At 36.8% G+C, this 22,685-nt stretch overlaps 1 protein-coding gene across 2 annotated transcripts; it reads left to right on the top strand.

Moving 5' to 3' along the window:
* The first annotated feature begins 677 nt into the window (after nt 1-677).
* On the top strand, nt 678-21,859 carry LOC140150878 (uncharacterized). Of its 2 annotated transcripts, XM_072173026.1 has the most exons (8): nt 678-1,140; nt 7,009-7,090; nt 8,372-8,424; nt 10,951-11,079; nt 12,553-12,749; nt 14,190-14,267; nt 17,922-18,129; nt 21,009-21,859. In XM_072173026.1, exons 1-8 carry the CDS (start codon nt 972-974, stop codon nt 21,053-21,055), a joined length of 963 nt encoding a protein of 320 aa, XP_072029127.1. In that variant the 5' UTR covers nt 678-971; the 3' UTR covers nt 21,056-21,859. The 2 variants fall into 2 exon arrangements, with proteins under 2 accessions (XP_072029127.1, XP_072029128.1); XM_072173027.1 differs by lacking the exon at nt 10,951-11,079.
* Nucleotides 21,860-22,685: the final 826 nt, after the last annotated feature.

Below are 22,685 nucleotides of genomic sequence, written 5' to 3'. Positions count from 1 at the left end.
ACATGGCGTGCTGGACGCGTAATAACCATAATGGGCCGCAATACGATAACACATAGTAGGCCAACATACATGTAAGTATGAGACCATATATAACACGAGTGTATTGCCATTATTATTTCCTCTTACTTAATAAAATAAAAAGAAATTTACTAGGTGTTGGCCCTGATCATTTGTTCGTATATCCGCCATTTTGGATTTTTGCCATTTTGTGCATTTTGAAACCAAAGACCAATTTTTTCTTCATTTTTTAAAGTCCCCAATTAATCTGTATGCAATTACCTATCATGTGAGACATGTTAATGGCTTGGCTTCGATTTAATTTTCTTCTTCTGACAATTTTCACTTTACGGCCGCCATCTTGGATTTTGAGCTGAATTTTCATACATTTTCAAGTTTTACCGGATTTTTAAGCCGAAGGCGATTTTTTTCTTCAAATTTTGAAGTCGCCAAGTAATCCTTGTACAATAATTGTTCATATAGTACATGCAAATTGGTTGGCTTCGACTTAGTTATCTTTTTTTGAACTTTTTTGAACAAGTGATCGAGCGGTCTATGTACATCAACTCCTGTGACTAGAATTAAAATTCTACAACGGTTTACCTGGGGTTCGAACCCACAATCTATGTATTCAAAGTCTAATGACTACACCACTGTGCTATGTGAGTCGTTGATTAAACTCTTATTAAGACTTAATATCTCGAACCATGTAAAATTAAAATGAGTCAAGTTCATCTCGAACCATGTGAAATTAAAATGAGTCAAATTTACACAACATACAACTCAGCCTTAATCAGATAACCTTTAACGCTCCAATTAATAGTTCTGTAATTGTTCGAAAATATATCAACCAAGGGTGAACAGTGAATGTACATATTTAGTCGAAATAAACACACGTTCACACACACAGAGACAGTACAGACAGAAGAAGCATTGCAAGAGGACAATATCTGCAGGAGAGAAAACCTGCAATCATGGAATCTGCCAACGTAAAAGACAATCCGTGGCGTGCTGGAAATAGTAAACTGAATCTTGTGTTGTTAGTTGCTGCGGTATGTTTTGCCTTTGCGGCCTTCGTTATAGCCATTGTCAGTCTGTCCAAACAGACCGGATCATCAGCATCACCTAGTGTGGTTAACGTAGGTAAGGTTTGATTCAATATGTTTACTGTTAGCAAGTCTGCAGTTCCTGACAGAGTCCCTTTGCTTTTTTTTTAGGTTTTTGGGCCCTACTTTTCTTATTTTAAAAAGAAAAGAAGACATTGATATTGTGACTCTTTGTAGTACGAGCAGTAGAACATTTGAGCTTCACGGGTCCAAAGATTTGTAACAACCAATTAAATGATATCTTGGCCTCTAGAGCGCAAGATATTATTAAGATTATAGGGACCATAAAAGAAGAAGAAGAATGCATTTACATGTATCGGCAGATAACCTACTGGTACCATACACTCACGGACAGCAACACCAATTTATTTAAATTGATTAACACGTTCAATATGATCATTGATGTAATTAAAAAAATATCATTAAATTTCTCAAGAATATGACACCATGAAATTAGTTTCTTACATTTATTAAGTAATGTTGTTATTTTGAAACCAACTGGTAATTTTAAGTAAGTTTGATTGAAGCTCAGATCCAAGAATAGGTAGATTTCCAGAAATACAAAGAAGAGTTGTGTCACTATGCGTACATACATGTAGTACATTTACAGGCTACATTGTTTGAAAGACTGTAGTGGCCCAAGTATTTGAGCCTTGAGGAATGCCAATATTTATACTCAGAAATACAAGAATTAATATTTACAGCCTGATCTTCCACTAAGAGATGATCTAAACCATTCTAATGAAGATCCAATAATTCCAAAAACACAACGTTTATCAAACAGAAGGGGATGATTCATACAGTCAAAGGCTTTACTTAAATCAAGAAAAATTGCCCCTATTGAACATCATTCATTCATATTGCTCAAAATAATTATGAATCTCCAACATGGGGTAAAGAAGGAAAGGAAGACAGAGAGTATTGTACCACAAGTACATCGCAACACGGCTATTACTCTTTCCCCAAATGAGTTCAGAAATTCAGTTCTTGGAGGAAGCTTGTGACCGACTGCTTCGCAACCGACCGATAAATTGAGTATGGATTTTAAAATAAACAGTTTTAAAAACTCTCAAATAAACAATGGAATACAAAGGAATATTTAAATTATAACTACAGTATAATGTATTAAATGTACTGATAATCCATAATATGCTATTTTATTTTTCCAAATTAAACACATACAATAATGTATAGAATTAAGCACTTGCATATTAGTGTTTAAAAGGGCAATCCCTTATCTTTTTAACGTTATGATTTATGTTGTAAACCTCGTATAAAAGTATTCTGGCTAGAATACTTTGCTCGTATCGTCTATCACATCAAAGTATACACGATGTACCAGATTGCTGGTATGATATACATGTATAATGCCTGTAATGCCCGGGCTGTAATGGTACTATTGATACGAATATAATTTCACGAATATGATTTGTGGCGACGACGACGACAACAAGTAAACCATGAACTTATTTCATTCATACTTATTCATTCATCTTATTGGCAATGTGTCACGAGATCTCTCTAGTCTATTCAACATGCCAGGTCAACATGTTATTAAATATATAGCTACATAAGCTAGTGCTACGTAACGTGCTAGTTGAATAATATTGGATAGTTCTATGGGGACTTATGTGTGAATTATGACTTTATCCTCTGTTTACCTGATGAACACAATGGATTTGGCTGATTCAATTTAGGTAAAAGTTATTTCTTAACTGTAGATACAATCATCACATTAATACTACGAGTACATTATCCCAGCAGACACAAAAATGTTCTTAAAACGTTTATTCAAAACGTTTTAATAACGTTTAAATTTCGGGTTATATAAAGGTCATGAAAACGTTTTAAAACATTACTGTAAAATAATTTGGGAAAAGATTTTTGCAAAATATTTTGTTAACACTTAAGGGATCTGGAATGAGCGTTTTGAGCGTTTCGACAGTGTTTTTTGTGGGAAATGAAAGCACATCAGACATATCGAATTGCATTCTCAATACGAAGAATATCTTTCTGATATCAAATAATTTTCATTTTTGAAATTCACGATATAATACAAATTTTATGACAAATTATTAAAATTTGATATTTTTCACATTTTGATATACAACAGTTCTCGAAGTAAATTTTATAAATCTACTGATATATTCTTAATGTGCATGTAGCTGGGAGGAAAAGCCGACGATCAATTGAAAATTTTGACCTTTCATATTGAAGATATGGATTTTTTTCCCAAAAGACCTATTTTTTTTTGGGGAAATCCATATCTTCAATACGAAAGGTCAAAATTTTCAATTGATCGTCGGCTTTTCATCGCACCTATATACACAAGTATAAATCATCAGATTTATAAAGTTTACTTCGAGTACTCTTAAATATCAAAAATATCCATTTTTAATCATTTGCATTAAAATGTGTATTACATTGCGAATTTCAAAAAAGGACATTCTTCGTATTCAGAATGCAATTCGATATGTCTGATGTGCTCTAATGTCCCACAATAAATACTGTCCAAACGTTCATACACCATCCCTTAAATAACATTCTGTTCAGAATATTTTGTATTAAGTGTTCAAAAACTGTTTTTTTAATGCTATTAAGGGATCCAAAATGAGCGTTTATTGCGTTTCGACAGTATTTTTTGTGGGACATGAGAGCACCTCAGACCTATCGAATTGCATTCTGAACACGAAGCATGTCTTTGTGATATCAAATAATTTTCATTTTTAAAAATCACAATATAATACAAATTTTATGACAAATTATAAAAATTTGATATTTTTCAAATTTTGATATATAACAGTCCTCGAAGTAAATTATATAAATCTAATGATATATTCTTAAAGTGTATGTAGCAGGGAGGAAAAGCCGACGGTCAATTGAAAATTTTGACCTTTTCATATTGAAGATATGGATTTTTTTCCCAAAAAACCTAATTTTTTGGGTGTTTTGGGAAAAAAAGTCAATATCTTCAATACAAAAGGTCAAAATTTTCAATTGATCGTCGGCTTTTCATCCCACCTACATACACTTTAAGTATAAATCATCAGATTTATACATTTTACTTCAAGTACTGTTAAATATCAAAAATATCAATTTTTAATGATTTGCCATAAAATGTGTATTAAATTGCGAATTTCAAAAAATTCTTCGTATTCAGAATGCAATTCGATATGTCTGATGTGCTCTAATGTCCCAAAATAAATACTGTCCAAACGTTCATACCCCAGCCCTTAAGGGGCTGTGCAATAATTATAACCCGGCGAGGTAAAATTTCCAAACGGCTCCCAAAAAATCGCTTGCCCTCCCCCTCGGCCCGCAAAAATTGCTCCCCCCCTCGGCCCGCCAAAAATAAATATGTACCTGCTAATATTATCAGTAACTAACTGCTATACCATCCTCAGGCATTATTGACCCCCGGACTGTTTTCTTTACATTTGGATGAGAAAACCCGGCCCGTCTCTTGACTTGTTTGCTCCTGTCTGATGGCTATGGACTCCTTTATCTTCCGATTTAGGAACTTGCTTTCCTTCTTCACAATCCTAATATTGGAGAATCCAATTTGTGACCAGTGTTCTTGAAATATCTGCGACAGCAGACTCTTACTTAATGCTCACCGATGTACACACTATCGCAATCCGAGCACACCTGATTGAGTTACAGTCTTGGATTAGGAGCAACAAGCTGTGGTGGAAGGTCAGATGTTGTGTCAAAGGTTTTCTTGCCTTCTATTACTACTTGTAATTCATACCTTGCAACCACCCCGCATTTGTTTGTATTAGTGGTAGCATATCCCTGGTGGTAGCAAGTCCTTTATATTTTGACATACTGTTGTAAAAGGTCAGTCCCTTCTCAAATTAGTAGACTTTCTGTAAAAAAAACCAAATCACTGGTGCCTGATGTGAAATGGTCCCAGCCCTTATAGCGGGCGCGCCTTTAAGCGTGTTATTCGCATTGAACAGGCCAAGTTCGCCAAACTAAACGGTGGCTTTATTTGTCAACACTAATTAACATGATCAAGGGATCGAATATGAATTATTCATAACCGATCGACCCGGGCCGATCGGTAATTGGCCTCATATATATAAAGCCATCGAGATTTGTCATGCGATAGGTTTGCGTTGCTAGAACAACCGTGAATTTACTGTCACCCCCTTGAAGACAGCCCAGGGAAGACAGTCAGCCAGTCAATACTGCCTGAGGATGCTAACAGTTAAATTCCCAAAAATATTAGCAGGCAAATATGTATTTCTTCGCCTTCAGTTTCCGTAGAAAGTTGTCTTGGTTATGAGGTTTGCAAACCAGAGTTCATGTCAGCAGACCTGTCTCCTTGACCGATGTTTTGTCAAAAATAGGTGAAGAATTTGTTGTGAAGTGGATTTTGGAAGACATCGAAGACAAAATTGACCCCCAACAGTTTGGTAACATCAAGGGTATCTCGACCTCCCACTACTTGATCAACCTCCTCCACACTCTTCATCAAGGTGCTGACAGGGTCAACAACGTGGGAACGGTGGTTCTGACGGACTTCTCCAAAGCGTTCGATATGATAGACCATAACATCCTCATTGAGAAATTTATCCACTTGGGAGTCCGCAGATCCATCGTTCCCTGGTTGTGTGACTTTGTCAGCAACCGTATGCAATGTGTTCGCTACAATCAGTCACTCTCTGAGTTCAAAGTTCTCAATGGTGCCCTCCCACAGGGTACTAAACTCGGCCCAATTGGCTTCCAGGTTATCATTAATGATGCAGTTCAGTCCAAAGATGCAAGCATCAACTGTTGGAAGTACGTGGATGACCTGACACTTGCTGAAAATCGTCCGTATACCCAACCAAGCAAGCTTCAAGATACACTGGACGAGTTCACTGAGTGGACAAACAAAAACAAGCTTAGCTTGAACCCTAGCAAGTGTCAGGCCATCCAGGTCTGTTTCAAAAATGAACCACCGCCCCCTATTGAGCTTAAGATAGCTGGTAAGCCCTTGAACTATGTAACTGAGGCTAAGATACTAGGGGTTCACCTTCAAAATGACTTGAAATGGGACAAAAATGTTAATGAAATAACAAAGAAATCCAACCAGAAGTTGTATATGCTAAAACTGCTAAAAAAATTTGGTTTCAATGACGAAGAACTAATTACTGTGTACAAAGGTTATGTGCGCCCTATTCTTGAGTACGCAGATGTCACCTGGCACTCCTCGTTAACAACAAATCAGACAAAGTCACTTGAACAACTCCAAAGACGTGCATGCAGGATCATTTTAGGCCAGAGATTTACCTCATATGCTGAGGCGGTGCAAGCTTGCGACATTGAGCGCTTGTCAGATAGAAGAGAAGATCATTGTCGAAGGTTAGCCGAAGGGCTTGCCGACTCAGACCGTACCAAAGATCTTCTTCCTCCATCTAGACAAAGTGCTCATGGTCGCAACCTTCGCAATGCGCACAAATTCACCCAACTGCGGTTCAGAACCTCTCGCTTCCAAAATAGTCCCATACCATACTTTGTGGACCTGCTAAACAAGTAATGTGTAATTTTTCTTTTTATTCATGTGCTCATTGTATCCTGCATGCACAGTGGCCGTGCAATCAACCCCCTTTTTCTGAAGTGAATTATGCAATGTGTAGCTTTCCTTTTCTTTTTCTTTTTTTATTATTTAATGATACTATTTTAAAAGTGCAATATTAGTTTCTTTAAATGAAATTTTATACCATTTTATGTGTTTATAGATGTAATTCTTTAAAAAAAATAATTTTTGAATGTTTGTTGTTTTTATCTTTGTAAATTTATCATGTAATTTGACCTTCGGGTCACCTTTTGATAATAAAATATGAATATGAATAATATGAATGTACAAAATATAATGTTGCTACACTAACACGTCTGTTCATGCCATTATTCGTAGGTTTACCATCAGCAGCGGATTACGAAGATGACAAAGTCTGGCTGCTACACAGTGGATACTCCGAGAACAATCAGTTTTATATGTAAGTATCCTATTATTATTGTCATATATTGTAAAAAACAATACACATACCCCTTCCTTCAACCCCACCCACACGGGTCAAGACGAATACTGTCCATATCACTTTGAATCAAACTTCCGGCCAAGTGACCTTCATCAGGAATCGCAATATACATGTACTAAAAGAAACTTATTGCAAAGAGAAATTGCACGAGAGAAATAAACTAATACAAGAAAAAACATAAAGTTATAATTGTATTTATGTAATACGGCTAATACTGAGAATTGAAGCAAACAGCAATAAACGGGAGCAGATGAGACCGGAACCACATCAGGTACGAGGATTAGATTAGATTAGATTAGATTAGATTAGATTAGATTTATTAATATCTTTTCATTCATTACATGATATCGTCGGACGCATCACATACTGGTCTATCTCGAAAAACACGCATTTCGAGAAAATCGCAATTGAAAATCTTCGTTTTAAGTTAACCTTTCTATAATTTAATTATACTATGGATTTTAATGAAAGTGGTTTTAAATTAAAGCATATACTTAACAAATTTATTTAAGTGGAATTTTGAATTATATTTATGTATGCAGTATTGCTTAAAACTACACTAAAGTTGTAGTTTTGTATGTGAAATTTCCCGATATCGTATTTAAAATTCGTTTCATACTGGTCTATCTTGGGGGCTATCTCGATTTCGCGAACAATGATGTGACTTTAGACGCATCACATGGTCTATCTCGAGATAGACCAGTATGTAATGCACTTTCAATACGATATCGGGAAATTAACGATTTCACATACAGAACTACAACTTAAGTGTAGTTTTAAGCAATATTACATACGTAAATATAATTAAAGATTCCACTTAAATAAATCTGCTAAGTGTATGCTTTAATTTAAAACCACTTTCATGAAAATCCGTAGTCTAATTAAATTATAGAAAGGTAAACTTAATACGAAGATTTTCAATTGCGATTTTCTAGAAATGCGTGTTTTTTTTCGAGATAGATCAGTATGTGAAAATACGTATTTTGAAAAATCATAGATAGTTTAAATTAAACATTTTATAACTAATTATCTAGGAAAAATTGAGGTCTGTAATTTGTTGTATTTGAAGAGCTCCGTAAAAAAGAACTATATACCAATTTTCTCAAAAAAGTCAAAAATTCAAGATAGACCAGTATGTGATGCACCCGACGATATAAGAATAATACATAAGAATAATACATTATAAAGGTATAAAGGTATAAAGAATTATATATTGCTGCTTCTTTCTTCTTCCTACAGAAGCGAAAAAACTGGCAAGCTGGAAGGATTTTCTCCGGATATTTTGAATGCAGGTAAGTTATACACTCGATCTACATATCGTTCTGAATTAACAAATTTAGAAAGATAATTCTAATTGAGAAGGGATGGCTAAATGGCAACATAACACTTGGCTAGTTCAATCCAAATACAATAGAGGGCGTCCTATTTTGGCTAGTTAAAAGTTTCAAGGTCAATTAAATCAGTGCTTGCTCTTTTTCCAACTTTCCTGTTTAGACTATTTTCAAGGTCAGACCGCTGAATCAACCTGCTCTCCCAACTCCCGTATATAGTCAGTTTACAAATGATCTTAAACTGATCATATACGGCAGTTTAAGATCAGTGGTAATATACATTGTTGGCCAGGCGGTGGTGGAAGCGATATCGTCATTTTTGACATCGCCATTGGATTAACACATAATCATGAAATCTTCACAAACAATTCTAAATTTGTTATGTGGTGTCAAAGCAAAATCATCTTAATCTAAAACCGTAGGGGTACGACAATGTACCACACTGTATGTTGTTTTTTAATTTATAACTGCTAACCGTGTATTTTGAATGGGGCTGTCAACCTTGTATTTTCTCCAGCCTCGAACGTCACGTGTCGCGTGTCCTATGCCGCCTGTTGTTGGCATACATTTACGGGACACATTTTAAATAACACGCCCTAAAAAGGATTAGAAAAACACAAACGTTCAAATATGAAAAAATTCCTGCTCCTTATGCTCCTTATACAGCCTGTCTCAAAAAAACATTGTGCAAGTGAAAAGCGCCCTCTATGGCAATTAGAAAATACCGTTGTGACATGATGCTTACATCAACGTCAAGGACATAGTCTTAGCTCTCAAATGCTGTTTGTTTTGTTCAATTTGCTTGTTTTAATCTCGAGATATGTTTAGTTAACAACGAAAGGGTAAAATCACAATTGTGCCACTTTTACTAGGGAAGATCAAGGGGACTGTACATGTAAATCAATGATACCATCAAGTTTATAAAGATTCCTTCGTGAAATCAAAAGAACGCATCAATTTTATAACAGATTAAAAGAGAAATAGATATTTCACATTCTGCTGTAAAATTAAATACGTCGTACATGTGCATGTCAATGATTTTATCATGGTAAATACTGTTTTCTTTGTCACTCAAAACATGTTAAAAGATAAACAAATATTGCAAACTTATAGGTTAATGAGCGCGTATTACTTGTTGGGAGAGAAATTAGACAAAATAATGCATGCGCGCTGATGTTGATGCGTCTTATGCACGAGCCCCGAAGGGGGAGTGCATTAGACTCATCAACAACAGCTATCATTGATTTACATGTGCATCCCTCTTCCCTAGTAAAAGTAGCACAATTGTGATTTTACCCTTTCGTTGTTAACTAATCATATCTCGAGATTAAAACAAGCAAATTGAATAGAACAAACGGCATTTGAGAGCTAAGACTGCGCCCTTGACGTTGATGTAAGCATCATGTCACAACGGTATTTTCTAATTGCCATAGTGGGCACTTTTCACTTGCACTTTTTTTTTTTAGACAGGCTGTATATCTAGACCATTAAAATAGTGCAAATTGGGAACCCAAGAATTTGACATTTGCACAGAAGGTGGGAGGGGCAAATCTTTGGCAGGCCGAGATGGGGCAAGCAATTTTTGGCAGGCCGAGGGGGGGAACAACTTTTGGCACGCCATTTGCAGAATTTATACCCCGGCTCATAAATATTGCACTGCCCCTTATTTGACACATTTTATTTGACACATTTGAAACTTTTTCTATTGCCTTTTAGTCGCGTTTTACCAAAACCACGTATTGTACTCTGTTTAAAAACCACCGGGAAAAACCATTACAGGCTACTATGGATATGGACAATTCGGGTTGCGCATGAAACGAATTGCTGGTTTAAAGTATGTATCTGGTCCATCAGAATGCATATTGTTCAATCGCGAATCAGTCTGGGTTGATAGTCTTGGTCCCAGCCGGTGTGTGCTCCTTCGGCACCAAATAAACCCCATATTACGTTTTTTCTGATTGGCCGAACATCATCCCTGAATAAATTCGGGATGAATTGGCTGTCAATCAAGCACTGGACTTCAGTGGTTGATGGACAGCCATGCAGTTGTATAAATCCACACGTGAGCACTATGCACTTGAGGCAAATTTTACCCGAATTTTTTACTCTTTTATCCATATAGTGTTGGTACCTTTGAACATTAAGTGTCGCTGGGTACAAAAACTAATACTTTGAGCATTTATAGTTGGATGAGGTTATTGAACTATGCCTTTGGACATGAGACCAGTTTGGGTCTAAAAACTTGAAACAAGTCGAACGATTATCAAAGAAAACAAGTCTACACCATGATTCTTGAACTAGGCGTAGAAATAATATGAACTCCTCAAGCTTGAGAACTCTACATAATTTGACTCATTTTAGGATGAGAATCTTTAGCATTTTGTTATGGGTGCGTATATCGGCCATTATCTGGTTCTGAATAAGTATGTGATTGCTCTTGTACTAAAATCCCCATGTTTAATACTATTAGAATCGTTTGTGTAACAGTTTGCAGAATAGCCAATAAGAATTGTAAGATTGTGGCGGACCTCTGGATAAATTGTTGGAACAGCGCGGCCGGAGAGGCATCACGTGGAGGGGATGGGCTGATGGCAGGGTGGTATGACGCGTGCGGTGGTAAGATATATTATAGCATGTACATTTCAGTGGCGTATCAGGGGTTAGTTGTCAGCCCAGGGTGACATTATTTTGCTCCGTGGCGTATTATAGGCCTAAGCCCACGTAATACAGCCTGTCTAAAAAAAATTGTGCAAGTGAAAAGCGCCCTCTATGGCAATTAGAAAATATCGTTGTGACATAATTCTTACATCAACGTCAAGGGCGCATTCTTAGCTCTCAAATGCCGTTTGGTCTGTTCAATTTTCTTGTTTTAATCTCGAGATATGTTAAGTTAACAACGAAAGGGTAAAATCACAATTGTGCCACTTTTACTAGGTAAGATCAAGAGGACCGTGCATGTAAATCAATGATAGCATCAAATTTCTCAAGAGTTCCTTCGTGAAATCAAAAGAATGCATCAATTATACAACAATAAAAATTGTTTTTACTGTTTTTAATGTTTTATCATGATACTGGTATTATAAGATTCTCTTTTTCCACTTAAAACAGATTAAAAGATAAATAGATATTTCACATTTTACTGTCACATTAAATACATGTGCATGTCAATGATTTTATCATGGTAAATACTGTTTTCTTTGTCACTCAAGACATGTTTATAAAAAACAAACAAATATTGCAAACTTATAGGTTAATGAACGCGTAGTACTTGTTGGGAGAGAAATTAGACAAAATAATGCATGCGCGCTGATGTTGATGCGTCTTATGCATGAGCCCCGAAGGGGAGAGTGCATTAGACGCATCAACATCATGCATCAGCTATCGTTGATTTACATATGCAGCCCCCTTCCCTAGTAAAAGTGGCACAAATGTGATTTTACCCTTTCGTAGTTAACCAAACATATCTGGAGATTAAAACAAGCAAATTGAACAGAACAAACGGCATTTGAGAGCTAAGACTCCGCCCTTGATGCTGATGTAAGCCTTATGTCACAACGGTGTTTTCTAATTGCCTTAGAGGGCGCTTTACACCTGCACAATTTTTTTGAGACAGGCTGTATTATACAAAATTATTGGTAGAAGGACTGTAAAATCTACGGGCCTGCAATATGCTGAATCGGGCTGGTGAGTGGCGCTTTGGTCCGGGGGAGGGGGCACTCAACACAAATGACCATTACGGGTAAGCTCGCCGACCCTTAAATGACCCATTCCTCATATTTCTGGTGTTTTTACACGATTTTCAACCAGAAAGCCAATAAAGACCCTTCATTTTCACTGTTCGCAGCTCCAAAAGACCCCCTTTTAACTGTTCGCAGCTCCGAACCTGTTCACATTTCTAGCCGCATTCTTCAATAACTTGTGGAATACATCAAAAGAGATGAATTCCACAAGTTAATGAAGAATGCGGCAGGAAATTTGATTAATTATGGGTTTATATACTCAGAAAATCAAATTTGCAAATGAGAAGCATGTAATAATGACTTAAGCACTTTGGTTATGAGGGTGACGATATTATTATTATTATTTTAGGATATCGAGTTTTGCCTGAGCGACAACGTACCTTCGACTTTTCCGATCAATTTACCACACCACTGCCCCAGGCATTTGCCACGCTAACAGGAAATCCCAGGAAGTTTGACTGGCGAAATATAACCGGGAAGATCGTTGGTTTCTTCGACGGAGCTGTCGGTGATGAACATTGTCTTGCAAATGCTGAAGGAATTGTTGTAAGTAGGGGTAAAAAGCCTGAACAACCTACTCGCACAGCAACGGCGGCGGAACGATTTTAAAAGTGGGGGGGGGGGGGGAATCAGTGGCGGATGTAGAAAATGTAAATAATGGCCGCGGTTATGCCCCCCCCCCAGAAGTGAGAAACTTTTACAAAATGGAGGCCAAATTTTAGTTTGATAAAGCCGAAAATTGGTGTGTCCAAAGCAGAAACGAAAAGGAATACTTGTTTATGCACTAAATACGTATCATATTATTTTGTTAAAAAAAGACAAATTTTAGACACATTTTCACATTTTTCCTTTGTGCGGCTACTTTGAATAAATGAATGAACACGTTATACAGGGTGTCTCATATAAATTGGTGATATTTTGAGATGTTTATTCAACCATTCAGTGTTTACATTATGTGAAAGTCCCATTTTTTAGGTATAATTTGTCGGAAACCAGAGTTCCTTTGATTTTTTAAAGTTTTAAAGATATAACCTATAGAATGTAAATGGTTGCGGGAACAATTTTCCAATTTTCCCCATATTATAAGTTTGATAGGTCAAAATAGAGAGAATTTGCACTTATTTACATTTTTAATGTAATTTGTGAGATTCTCAGAACATTTCTTTTAAGAAACATGTGTCATTTTTACAAAAAGATTAGATTTTTGAGGCAAAATGCCAAGTTAAGCCGCAAACGGACGAACACAAGTCTCAAAGCACTCTCCATTGAGTGAACATTGTACGTGTTCAATCAACCAGTACAGTGCTACTTGAAGTCAACAGAAAATGGCAAAATTTATCCAGCAATCAACTGTACATCCGAGATCATATCTTAAATTATTGAGGTCTGGTTTTCTGCAAATTATAGTTTAAAGATGTGGCAATAATATAATTATGTAAACACTGAATGACTGATGGCTGAAAACACATTTTTAAAATATCGTTGGAACCAGCTGTTTATGGAACACCCTCTATACAGCTTGATAAGCCCAATGAATGAACAAAAACTCCTATTAAAGGGACTGCAATAACTATGAGCCCAGGGAGACGGTAGAAATGGGGTGGGGATTGTTTTGGCAAGCAGAATGGTGGGAAGCAAATTTTGGCAAGCCGAAGGGAGGGGGGAGGGGCAAGCGTGTTTTAGCACATATTCATGGAGCACCTTTTAAAATAAAACGCTCTAAAAGGCTCAGGAAAACAGTATGGAAATCTTGTTCAGAAGGTTTATTCAAACTCTCGGATTATGACAAAACTACAGCACTTTAAAAAGTCTTGATATTTGCAGGGCATGTTAGTTTGCTAAAGTACATTACAATCGTGTAAAAAAAACAGAACTTTGAAAAATATTGAAGGCGTCCTTATCAGCAAATGTTACAATATGGCTTTAAAACTTAATTTGATAAGCTTCAGGCTTGTGATAATTATCGTATCCCTTTTCTTACTTTAGGGAGCAGTACTTCCAGCAGAAAACATACGCCATTGCCCTACTGATGAACAGTGTTTCGAATGGCTGAAAGCCGAAACGGTGAGAATAATGAATTCGTCTTTATTCCGAATTCCGCGGTTGGTTCCCGCTGTTTCATATTACATCGGTATAAATAGAATATTCCACACACCATATGGAAGACACCCTGAATTTCAAATGAGGTTGAATGGGCGACTCTGTTCTTGTCCTTTTGTCCAAGTCACAAGTAAGTCATTTTGGAAAAGCTGCAACTCAAGTCAAGTCACAAGTCATCAAATCACAAGTCAAGTCACAACTATTCAGCAGTTGGTCATATGGTGTGATTTGTTGATGGGTATTCAAGATGGCGAAAATCAAATTGAGTTTTCGATTACAGGACTAATGAAGTCCGATACACTATATAAGGGTACGAGTTGCTTACAACGATTACCTAGAGATAGAAATGTAGAAACCTTCCAATATAAAAGTGATAGTAAAATATATATATATGGAGATTTGATCCATATATTGAGTAGGTTAAATTGAAAATGATTGGGTGGGGATTGTTCTGGAATCATCCGTGCAGTTTATGGATTGCGAATTTAACCCCGAGTAAAAAATCCACTTGGGCCGGGAGTAGGTTAAATTGAAAATGATTAAAAGATGCATTATATAAAATTGTACCGTCAAAAGAAGTCTTGCAGAAAAGTCAGAGCTAGTGTGACTAAAAGTGGGAAATATTCAGATTTAGAGTACGTTAAATAATTAGATAAATGTTGTGACGATTCGTTTTTATCATAAAAGAAAAGTGTTGTAGAATAAGCGTAAATTAACCGAGTAATATAAAGAGATTGGTAGTACAATATTATTGCAAAGCGTACGTTATGTGTGATGAAATTGCACTACCGTTCTATGTTACAATTTACTCGATATGCAAATTAAAGAAAGAAGTATCAACAATTGCATTAAATGCGGATATAAGCAGATATACGTAAAAAAGCAACCAATACGGATTGTGTAAATATTATGGTATAGGTGAAGAGTGAGAATAAAATCAAGTTATATGAATAAAAGGCAATTCTGGTAACAGGAATGCAAAGAAACGATGCAAAGTACAGTTTATTTGACTGTGTTATATAGGGGCTGGAGTGATACTAATTTAGTAAAAGTAAATAAACCAAATTACGAAAATTAGGTAAAAATAATCATAAGGGTGGAAAACGGTATTATAAAGTGCAAACAGCATATAAAACAAAGCATCATATTCTCTTTTTAGAAGTACAGTGGTTCTGAAAAGAGCAGTCGAGTTGAGTTTACAGCTTCAGTCGGTTGCCATCTCCCCATGATTGTCGGGGACGTCTTGCAGTAGTTGAAAGATGTTCCGAAACGAAACGAAGCAAAAACAGTTCTGCCCTACGTCGTTGAGAAAGATCGCTGATACTTTCTTCCATGTTTTGAAGTCTGGTTTCACGCTCAATATGGATCTTTTCTTCCATACAGTCTATGACGTTTGGAAGGTGTTTGTAGAATAAGCGTAAACTTTCTTGTGCAGTTTCTTTTAATACTTGTTGGTAGTAGATTTCTAATCCTCATGTAGACTACCCCGTAGTCCACTTGCCCATTGTGCATACTCTGGATATTGTATTTAAGCTTAAAACTTTGATTTAATTAATGTGTGCACAATTGATAGATTTTCACATCTGTTCTTTTCAGTCACCCTACTCCCTCTGTTTGTTAGCTTCCCAAGTGGACTACTGACTTTGGATTTTTAACCTGGAATTTCGCGATTAATAAACTGGCAGATTCTAAAATCAGAATTGTTCAGTATTGAAGTGCCAATACAATTATGACATTATGATATGTTGCATTCAATAATATAAGCCTACGTACACTTTACATTTACTGTCACTAATATAATTATATAAACTTTTTCATAACAATTTTATACTAGTATTTTGTTGTAATTAATATCAGTATAATTTCGAGTTCAACTGAGTGCTTTCATCATGATTGACATCAAAAATAGACTATGGCATAGTCTAATCCTCCTGCAGAACATGAGGGAATGGTGTGGAACATGGATGAAGTGGAACCCTGGGTGCAGCTGGTATCCATTTTCGACGGATCCGCTGTTGATGAAGTCGAGAAAAGAATTGGTCTTGTCCCGGTTGATCATAAATTTGGTGGACGCGATCAGATTGGTATCGCGCCAGACGGAAGTTTTCACGTGTCAAACGTTACACCAGTTGAGCTGAAGGTCTAGGCGATTTACCACAAGGAGAAGAAGAAGATTGACCGCTTTTAAGATCACATTTGTTATCTAGAAGAATGTTATCATCAAACAAGTCTGTTTCGGGTGTTGCCATCTTGGATTTTCATAATTATTATAAAAATCGGCACGGCGGTAGTTTTTGAAGGAAAAAGAACAACCTACGACGAAATGCGTGGAAAGGTGGCAAAGGTGATAATTCATGGAGTAATTGTACTAATATTCAAAAATTCTATGTACATCCATGAATTTCATTTTACAGGAAAGTAACCTCAGACTTGCGTTGGTAACAAGTCATTTTCGTCAAGTCCAAGTCCAAGTAAGTCAAGTCATTTTGGAAAAGTGGCAAGTCAAGTCTCAAGTCGAAAAAATAATGACTCGAGTCGTGACTTGTCACACAATTCGAGTCTACACTTATGTAGTCTTCTATCATATAGGGGGTGTATTTGAACTGGAATAACACATTTTGGCAAATTTTAGAGTGAATTTTCAGCGACTTCTGTAAACAGGCTGTTGAACAAAAAATATATACAAACAAAATGGCAAAAAATTCATTTCCTGCACAGTAAAAATTAATTAGTCAAACAATGGGTCTAATTCGACTAATTATTAAAATTAGTCATACAAGATATAACTTTGTTATTCAAGAAAAATAATGCTGAAATGATGTATTTGTAATGCTAAAAGAACAGCATTTTACATTAATTTGCATCATTTCAACATATTATTTTCCATGACTTATGACTTCGTGATTTATCTTCGGGTGGACTAAGATGCTGTGCGCTGTGTTCCTTGGGTGGTGTGAAGCTTGACATCCATCAACTTACCTTTAGATACTCGGAAATGACCTTTGAACCCAAGCATTAACGGAAACCAAGTAAAGTGCCTGTGATATCCTATTCATTACTTATTTAGAATTATATCACTCATACATAAATTCTAGACAGTTCATTGGTTGATTGCCATTCATCATTTTTACCATCACCCTCTCCGTGTGATAGTCTTTACCATCATAATGCTCTGCCGTAGTGCGCCTGCGCCAAGCCGTGCGCTGACTCTTGGACTCGCCGATTTAGTTATGGGGTGAACCCCAAAATGTGAAGTATATCACAGCAAAACATGGTGTTATGTTGATGAAAAAATGTATTTCCTACCTTAAATAGTATTTTAGTAATCGAATTTATGCATGAGTGATATAAAACAAATATTAACTGTCTTAAATTCGTGTAATGGACAGTTAATATTTGTATAATATTATGCCGTTGCGTATTTGTATTTTCTTTACTTTGAAACAAATATGTGATTGTATATTATATGCAAATGTCAATTGAAGCTATAAATTGAAAAAAAACAAAAAACAAAACAGCGCACATGGGTCATTTTTTAGTTTTCAAGAAACATATTTTTCCAGAGTACAGTTCTGTCAGACTCACCCTGTATGCTATATATTTTACTCGTCTGTGTAGGTAGATGCTTTATTTTCGGAAGCCATCTTGTTTCAAGGTATAACAGGTGTAGAGGAGCATTACAAACTTCAGGCTTGCCAGACCGGTGGCGCCGCTATGATGACTCGGAAAGACTCGAAACTCATCGATTGGTGGAATCCAGCCCAAGCTAAACTGCTGGCAAGTAAGGAGTACCATGAGATATGTAATGACGTCAAAGTTGCCCACGGTAAGCATATAGGGGTAAAAGACCGTGCTGTGCAATAATTGTGAGCCCCCCTCCCCTCACCGGGGTAAAATCTCCAAACGGTGTACCGAAATATGCCCCCTCTCGGCCTGCCAACAGGTATTTGCCCCCATTTTGCACATGCCAAATTTGTTGAATCCCAATTTGCAAACCTTAAATGGTCTAGATATATATTGCGAGCGCAGCAAGCAGGACAATTTGCATATGTACGCGTTTCCATACTGTTTTCCTTTAGAGAATTTTATTTAAAAGGGCACCACATGAATGTGTGCCAAAAATTGCCCCCCCCTGGCCTGCCCAAAAATTGCTTCTCCCCACTTTTACCCTCCCCAAGGCTCATTTTACGCAGCACCTATTAGGGTTATTAAGGGTCATTAAAAATTGTTAAAATGCATGCTACTTCTGTTCTAAATTAACTTAACTTGGTGAGAAGAACCACTGACCTGTCTAAACTATTGTATACACGGAGTGCAGCATCTATTCATCTATTGTGATTTGAGCGCTGACATTAGAAAATGATGCCAATCTATATTGATGAGAGTGTACATTCAACGTCCAGTTTTCAAAATTGGGTGACTTGTGTTTGGCAGGTGCGAACTACACCTGCCTGGGCGTTTTAATTACGTAACGCATTAAGGATTTGACATCATCGAATGGCTTCCTAGTGCTGTTACGTGTTAAGTTTCTCTTTTTATTATTATTACATTCATTAATTCATTCCCTTATATTCCTTTCTCTGTATAGGCCTATAAATCATAATTGTAAATATGGGAACATAGTACATAATGCATACCGGGTATTTGTTACAATTTCACATGCGAACTGCATAATAACGCGGGCTTTTCAAAACACACAATGTTCAAGCATATTTCGTTTTCCCATGATATGATAGTGTTCATTAACTGCAAGAAAACTGAGTGTCTGGTAGTTACAAAGCAAAAGGATGTTCCTATCTGCAGCATTAAAATCCATGAGGGCAATCTGAAGCAAGTTGACAGGTTTAGCTATCTGGGAAGCTGGATCACAACAGATGGGAGGTGTGACAGAGAAATCAATAGGCGAATTGCAATGGCAAAAGAGACTTTCACAAGGATGAGGACACTCCTTTGTAATTTGAATATCACCATGAGTACAGGACTCAGGGTCGTAGATTGCTATGTACTACCAATTCTGAAATATGGTTGCGAGAGCTGGTTAGTCTCAAAGGCAATGGAAGATCGATTGCAAGCAATGGAAATGTGGTTCCTCAGACGAATGTTGAGGATCCCTTGGACTAGTCACACCACAAATTGCATAGAGCTGGCAGTCAACGGATGCTCCTGAGGAAGATCCGGAAACTGCAACTTGATTTCCTGGGCCACTGTATGAGGAAAGATGATCTGGAGTGTTTGTTCCTTACGGGGAAGATTAATGGAAGGAGAGACAGAGGGCGCCAGAGGACAACATATCTTCAGAGTATCGCAGCCTGGACGGGAGTGGATAACATCAAGCTGTTGAGATTGGCAAAGAACAGGATTGATTGGCATTCCATGGTCGCCCACGTCACTGGATATGGCACATAGAGAGAGAGAGAGCGAGAGAGAGAGATAGTGATGGTGTTGTAACTGAACATGTAATGTAAAAGAGGGTGTTAATCAGTTAGAAATAAATTAAAAGAGGTAGCTACTTGAATTGGCAGCGTAGTGACAAACCAAGCAAGATACGTTATAGGATTAAGGTTTTAATACGAGGCGTTACACAAATAAAACATGTTTTGGTACATTTCCGTGGAATCCAGTCCCGGGTATCTCCAATATTCTTTACAAAGCTCACTCTATTTAAAGGAGGATTTCGTGATCCTAGCATCCTCTTTTTATGACATGTTTCAGTACATATCCACGAAAAAAGCCTATTCCCAAAATTTCAGTTGATTCCGATTTTGCGTTTGCGAGTTATGCATGATTATGTGTATTACACTGCTCCATAGACAATGCGTTGTAATTGTGCACGAACGAAATTCAAATTTCACGATATCTTAGCTAAACGAATTAATCTGCAAGAGATATTTTGTACATAAACATTATGTAGCCAGAGGTTTCCAGCGATATAAAAATCTCAACTTTTTTTGAGAAAAGTGGGGGGATGAAGCTGTGGATCACGAAATGCCCCTTTAAGAACATAACGTTAAACAATTTCGATACCATTTGGCATGAAGCTCTTTTGAAATACATCAGATTAATAGGAGTTGATAGCAAACTGTTATTTATCTCATCGTAGTCATGTATGTACCATCAGTGTGCTATAATTGCCAATGGAAATATATCTATAATCTGAGTGGTTTAAAGTTGAAGTTGGTGTAAGGCAAAAAAGGATGCCTACTGTCACCAGCCTAATTCAACCTTTACCTGGAGTTTGTTATGAAAGATTTACAGCGACTTGATACAGGTGTCAACGCGGATGACACCACCCTGCTGGATTTGCTTTTTGACGAGCTCCAAATTGCCAAGATGAATGGGATAAAGCATTCAAGAAATGGAATATGGAGATCAACCCAACTAAAAGCAAAATTATGATAAACATCGTCAATTATGCACCATTTGACAAAGTCCGGCAGTTTATATTCCTGAGGAGCAACGTTCCTTCCGTGGTGGAGGATGTAAAGACATTTACAGTCTGGTCCCACCATAATCTGACAAGATCGATAATTATACCCGATTGGAACATATGGACCAGATTCTTGGACCCTCACTAGATCTATTTAAGCACTATCTAAGTCTATCTATCTCCACACGTGGTGTATCGTTGAGATATATGAAGCTATATGATGAGAAAAGAGGAGATTCGTACATTTCTTATTCATTATCTTTTATTTTCTTTTACAGGTGACCAGCCCGGATATGACCCTGAGGACTTCTGCATTGGTCTGTAAATTATGATTACAATAAAGTTGTAATAAAAATCGAAGTATGCATAGAAAATAAGAATAATTTACTGGTGTAAGCAATCTTTATTATCGTGGTCAATAACCCAAATGACCATGCGCTTCTGGATAAAAGTACCAAACTCGATATGGAGGGTGTAAATAATCTTAAACGGAGTGAAAGTCTATGGGTGGTACAAATCTTAAACGGAGTGAACTTATTCCCGTCGAAAAACCCACCGTTTATAATGCTAAAAGGTGCCCCAAAGTTCAACTACGCTACAAACTTCACCGACCATGCCCCTCTTTTTATATGTAAAAACATATTCTTAATTGAATCCAGTTACTGCACTGTACATATGACATCAATAATAATTTTTCACACATTGTAAATGGTAAAATCTAACCAAATGTGTAAGAAAATTTCGGCAACATTTTAAAACATGCCAATATATTTTTTATCTTTAGCATAAATGAAATAAACAATGCTGGTGTAAATGATACCTACGGGAATTTTTTAATTGCACTTTAAATATTATTTCATTGTGTCGTGCAATAATTCAATGATGATCTTTTTGTGTATTTTATTATTATTTGTCTAATATGAATGTAATCCACCGTGTAATTCTACCATTTTAGCTGCTATTGGAGTGTAAATCAAATATACCGACAGAAAACCCTGAATGAATATAAAGAAATGAGTAAAACATAAACAAATGTAGTTACAATGTACATTTCACTAAATGAAGAATAAACAGACCACAATATAAAGCCTGTAAAGATTTGCTTTAATAAACCAAGTTATGCAAAAAAAAACCCACATTTTACACTTGATTAAACGCTGACATCTTGCGAACAAGTAAATGCGAAAACTTTAACCAAAAGATGTGAAAATTTACACAATATAACCATTTTCTGACAAAATTGACAATTATTGCAAACCTAGCAATATTTGTACAAGTTTTAGATGGTAAAAAATACACCACTTTAGAATTCTGCACTCACCTGGGTGTTGTTTCCTATGGGTGATACCTATCACATGGTGGTGCACACATACCAAAGAGTAATTCCTTTATGAGAAAAAGGCTCAAAATCTATGCATCAAATTTTAAAACTGAAATAGCTAGAAGCTAGCTTTGTTTACAAATTTTGATACCTCATATGTCTACATGTAGATAGCTCTAAGAGCTGTGCAACTATTATGAGCCACCCGGGGTGTAAAATTTCCGAACGGCCTGTCAAAAATCACTTGCCCCCGGCCAGTCCAGAAATCTTTGCCCCCCCCCCCCCCTTACACATGCAAATTTTGGGATCCCAATTTGCAAACCTTAATGATCTAGATTCCTCCCCTCCCTCTCGGCCGGCCAAAAATTGATTGCACCCCCCTTTCAGCTCGCCAACAAATTCTTCCCCCCCCTCCTCAATTTTACTATCCCCAGAGCTCATAAATATTGCACAGCCCGTAAGCTGTAGCCATTGTGCATGGCCATAATTCTCTACACACACCGACATCGCCAGGTTAATAATAGTCTGTGTTACAGACCGTGTACCTATATTATCCATAGGGAGAGAAACTACTGGGAACCACACGTCCACTCTCGGAAATCATAGTGGGCATGTACGTGGGCTCGTACTCGCC

Source organism: Amphiura filiformis, chromosome 4 (assembly GCF_039555335.1).
Source record: "Amphiura filiformis chromosome 4, Afil_fr2py, whole genome shotgun sequence".
Classification (NCBI taxonomy): Eukaryota; Metazoa; Echinodermata; class Ophiuroidea; order Amphilepidida; family Amphiuridae; genus Amphiura; species Amphiura filiformis.
This window is presented reverse-complemented; position numbering and strand designations above follow the sequence as displayed.

What these genes read in the sequence shown, in the direction of transcription:
- LOC140150878 (XM_072173026.1), top strand. Translation starts at nt 972, where the DNA reads ATGGAATCTGCCAACGTAAAAGACAATCCGTGGCGTGCTGGAAATAGT. An exon ending in ACCTAGTGTGGTTAACGTAG is followed by an intron (nt 1,141 to 7,008) that starts GTAAGGTTTGAT and finishes CATTATTCGTAG; the next exon opens with GTTTACCATCAGCAGCGGAT. An exon ending in GTGGTATGACGCGTGCGGTG is followed by an intron (nt 11,080 to 12,552) that starts GTAAGATATATT and finishes TTATTATTTTAG; the next exon opens with GATATCGAGTTTTGCCTGAG.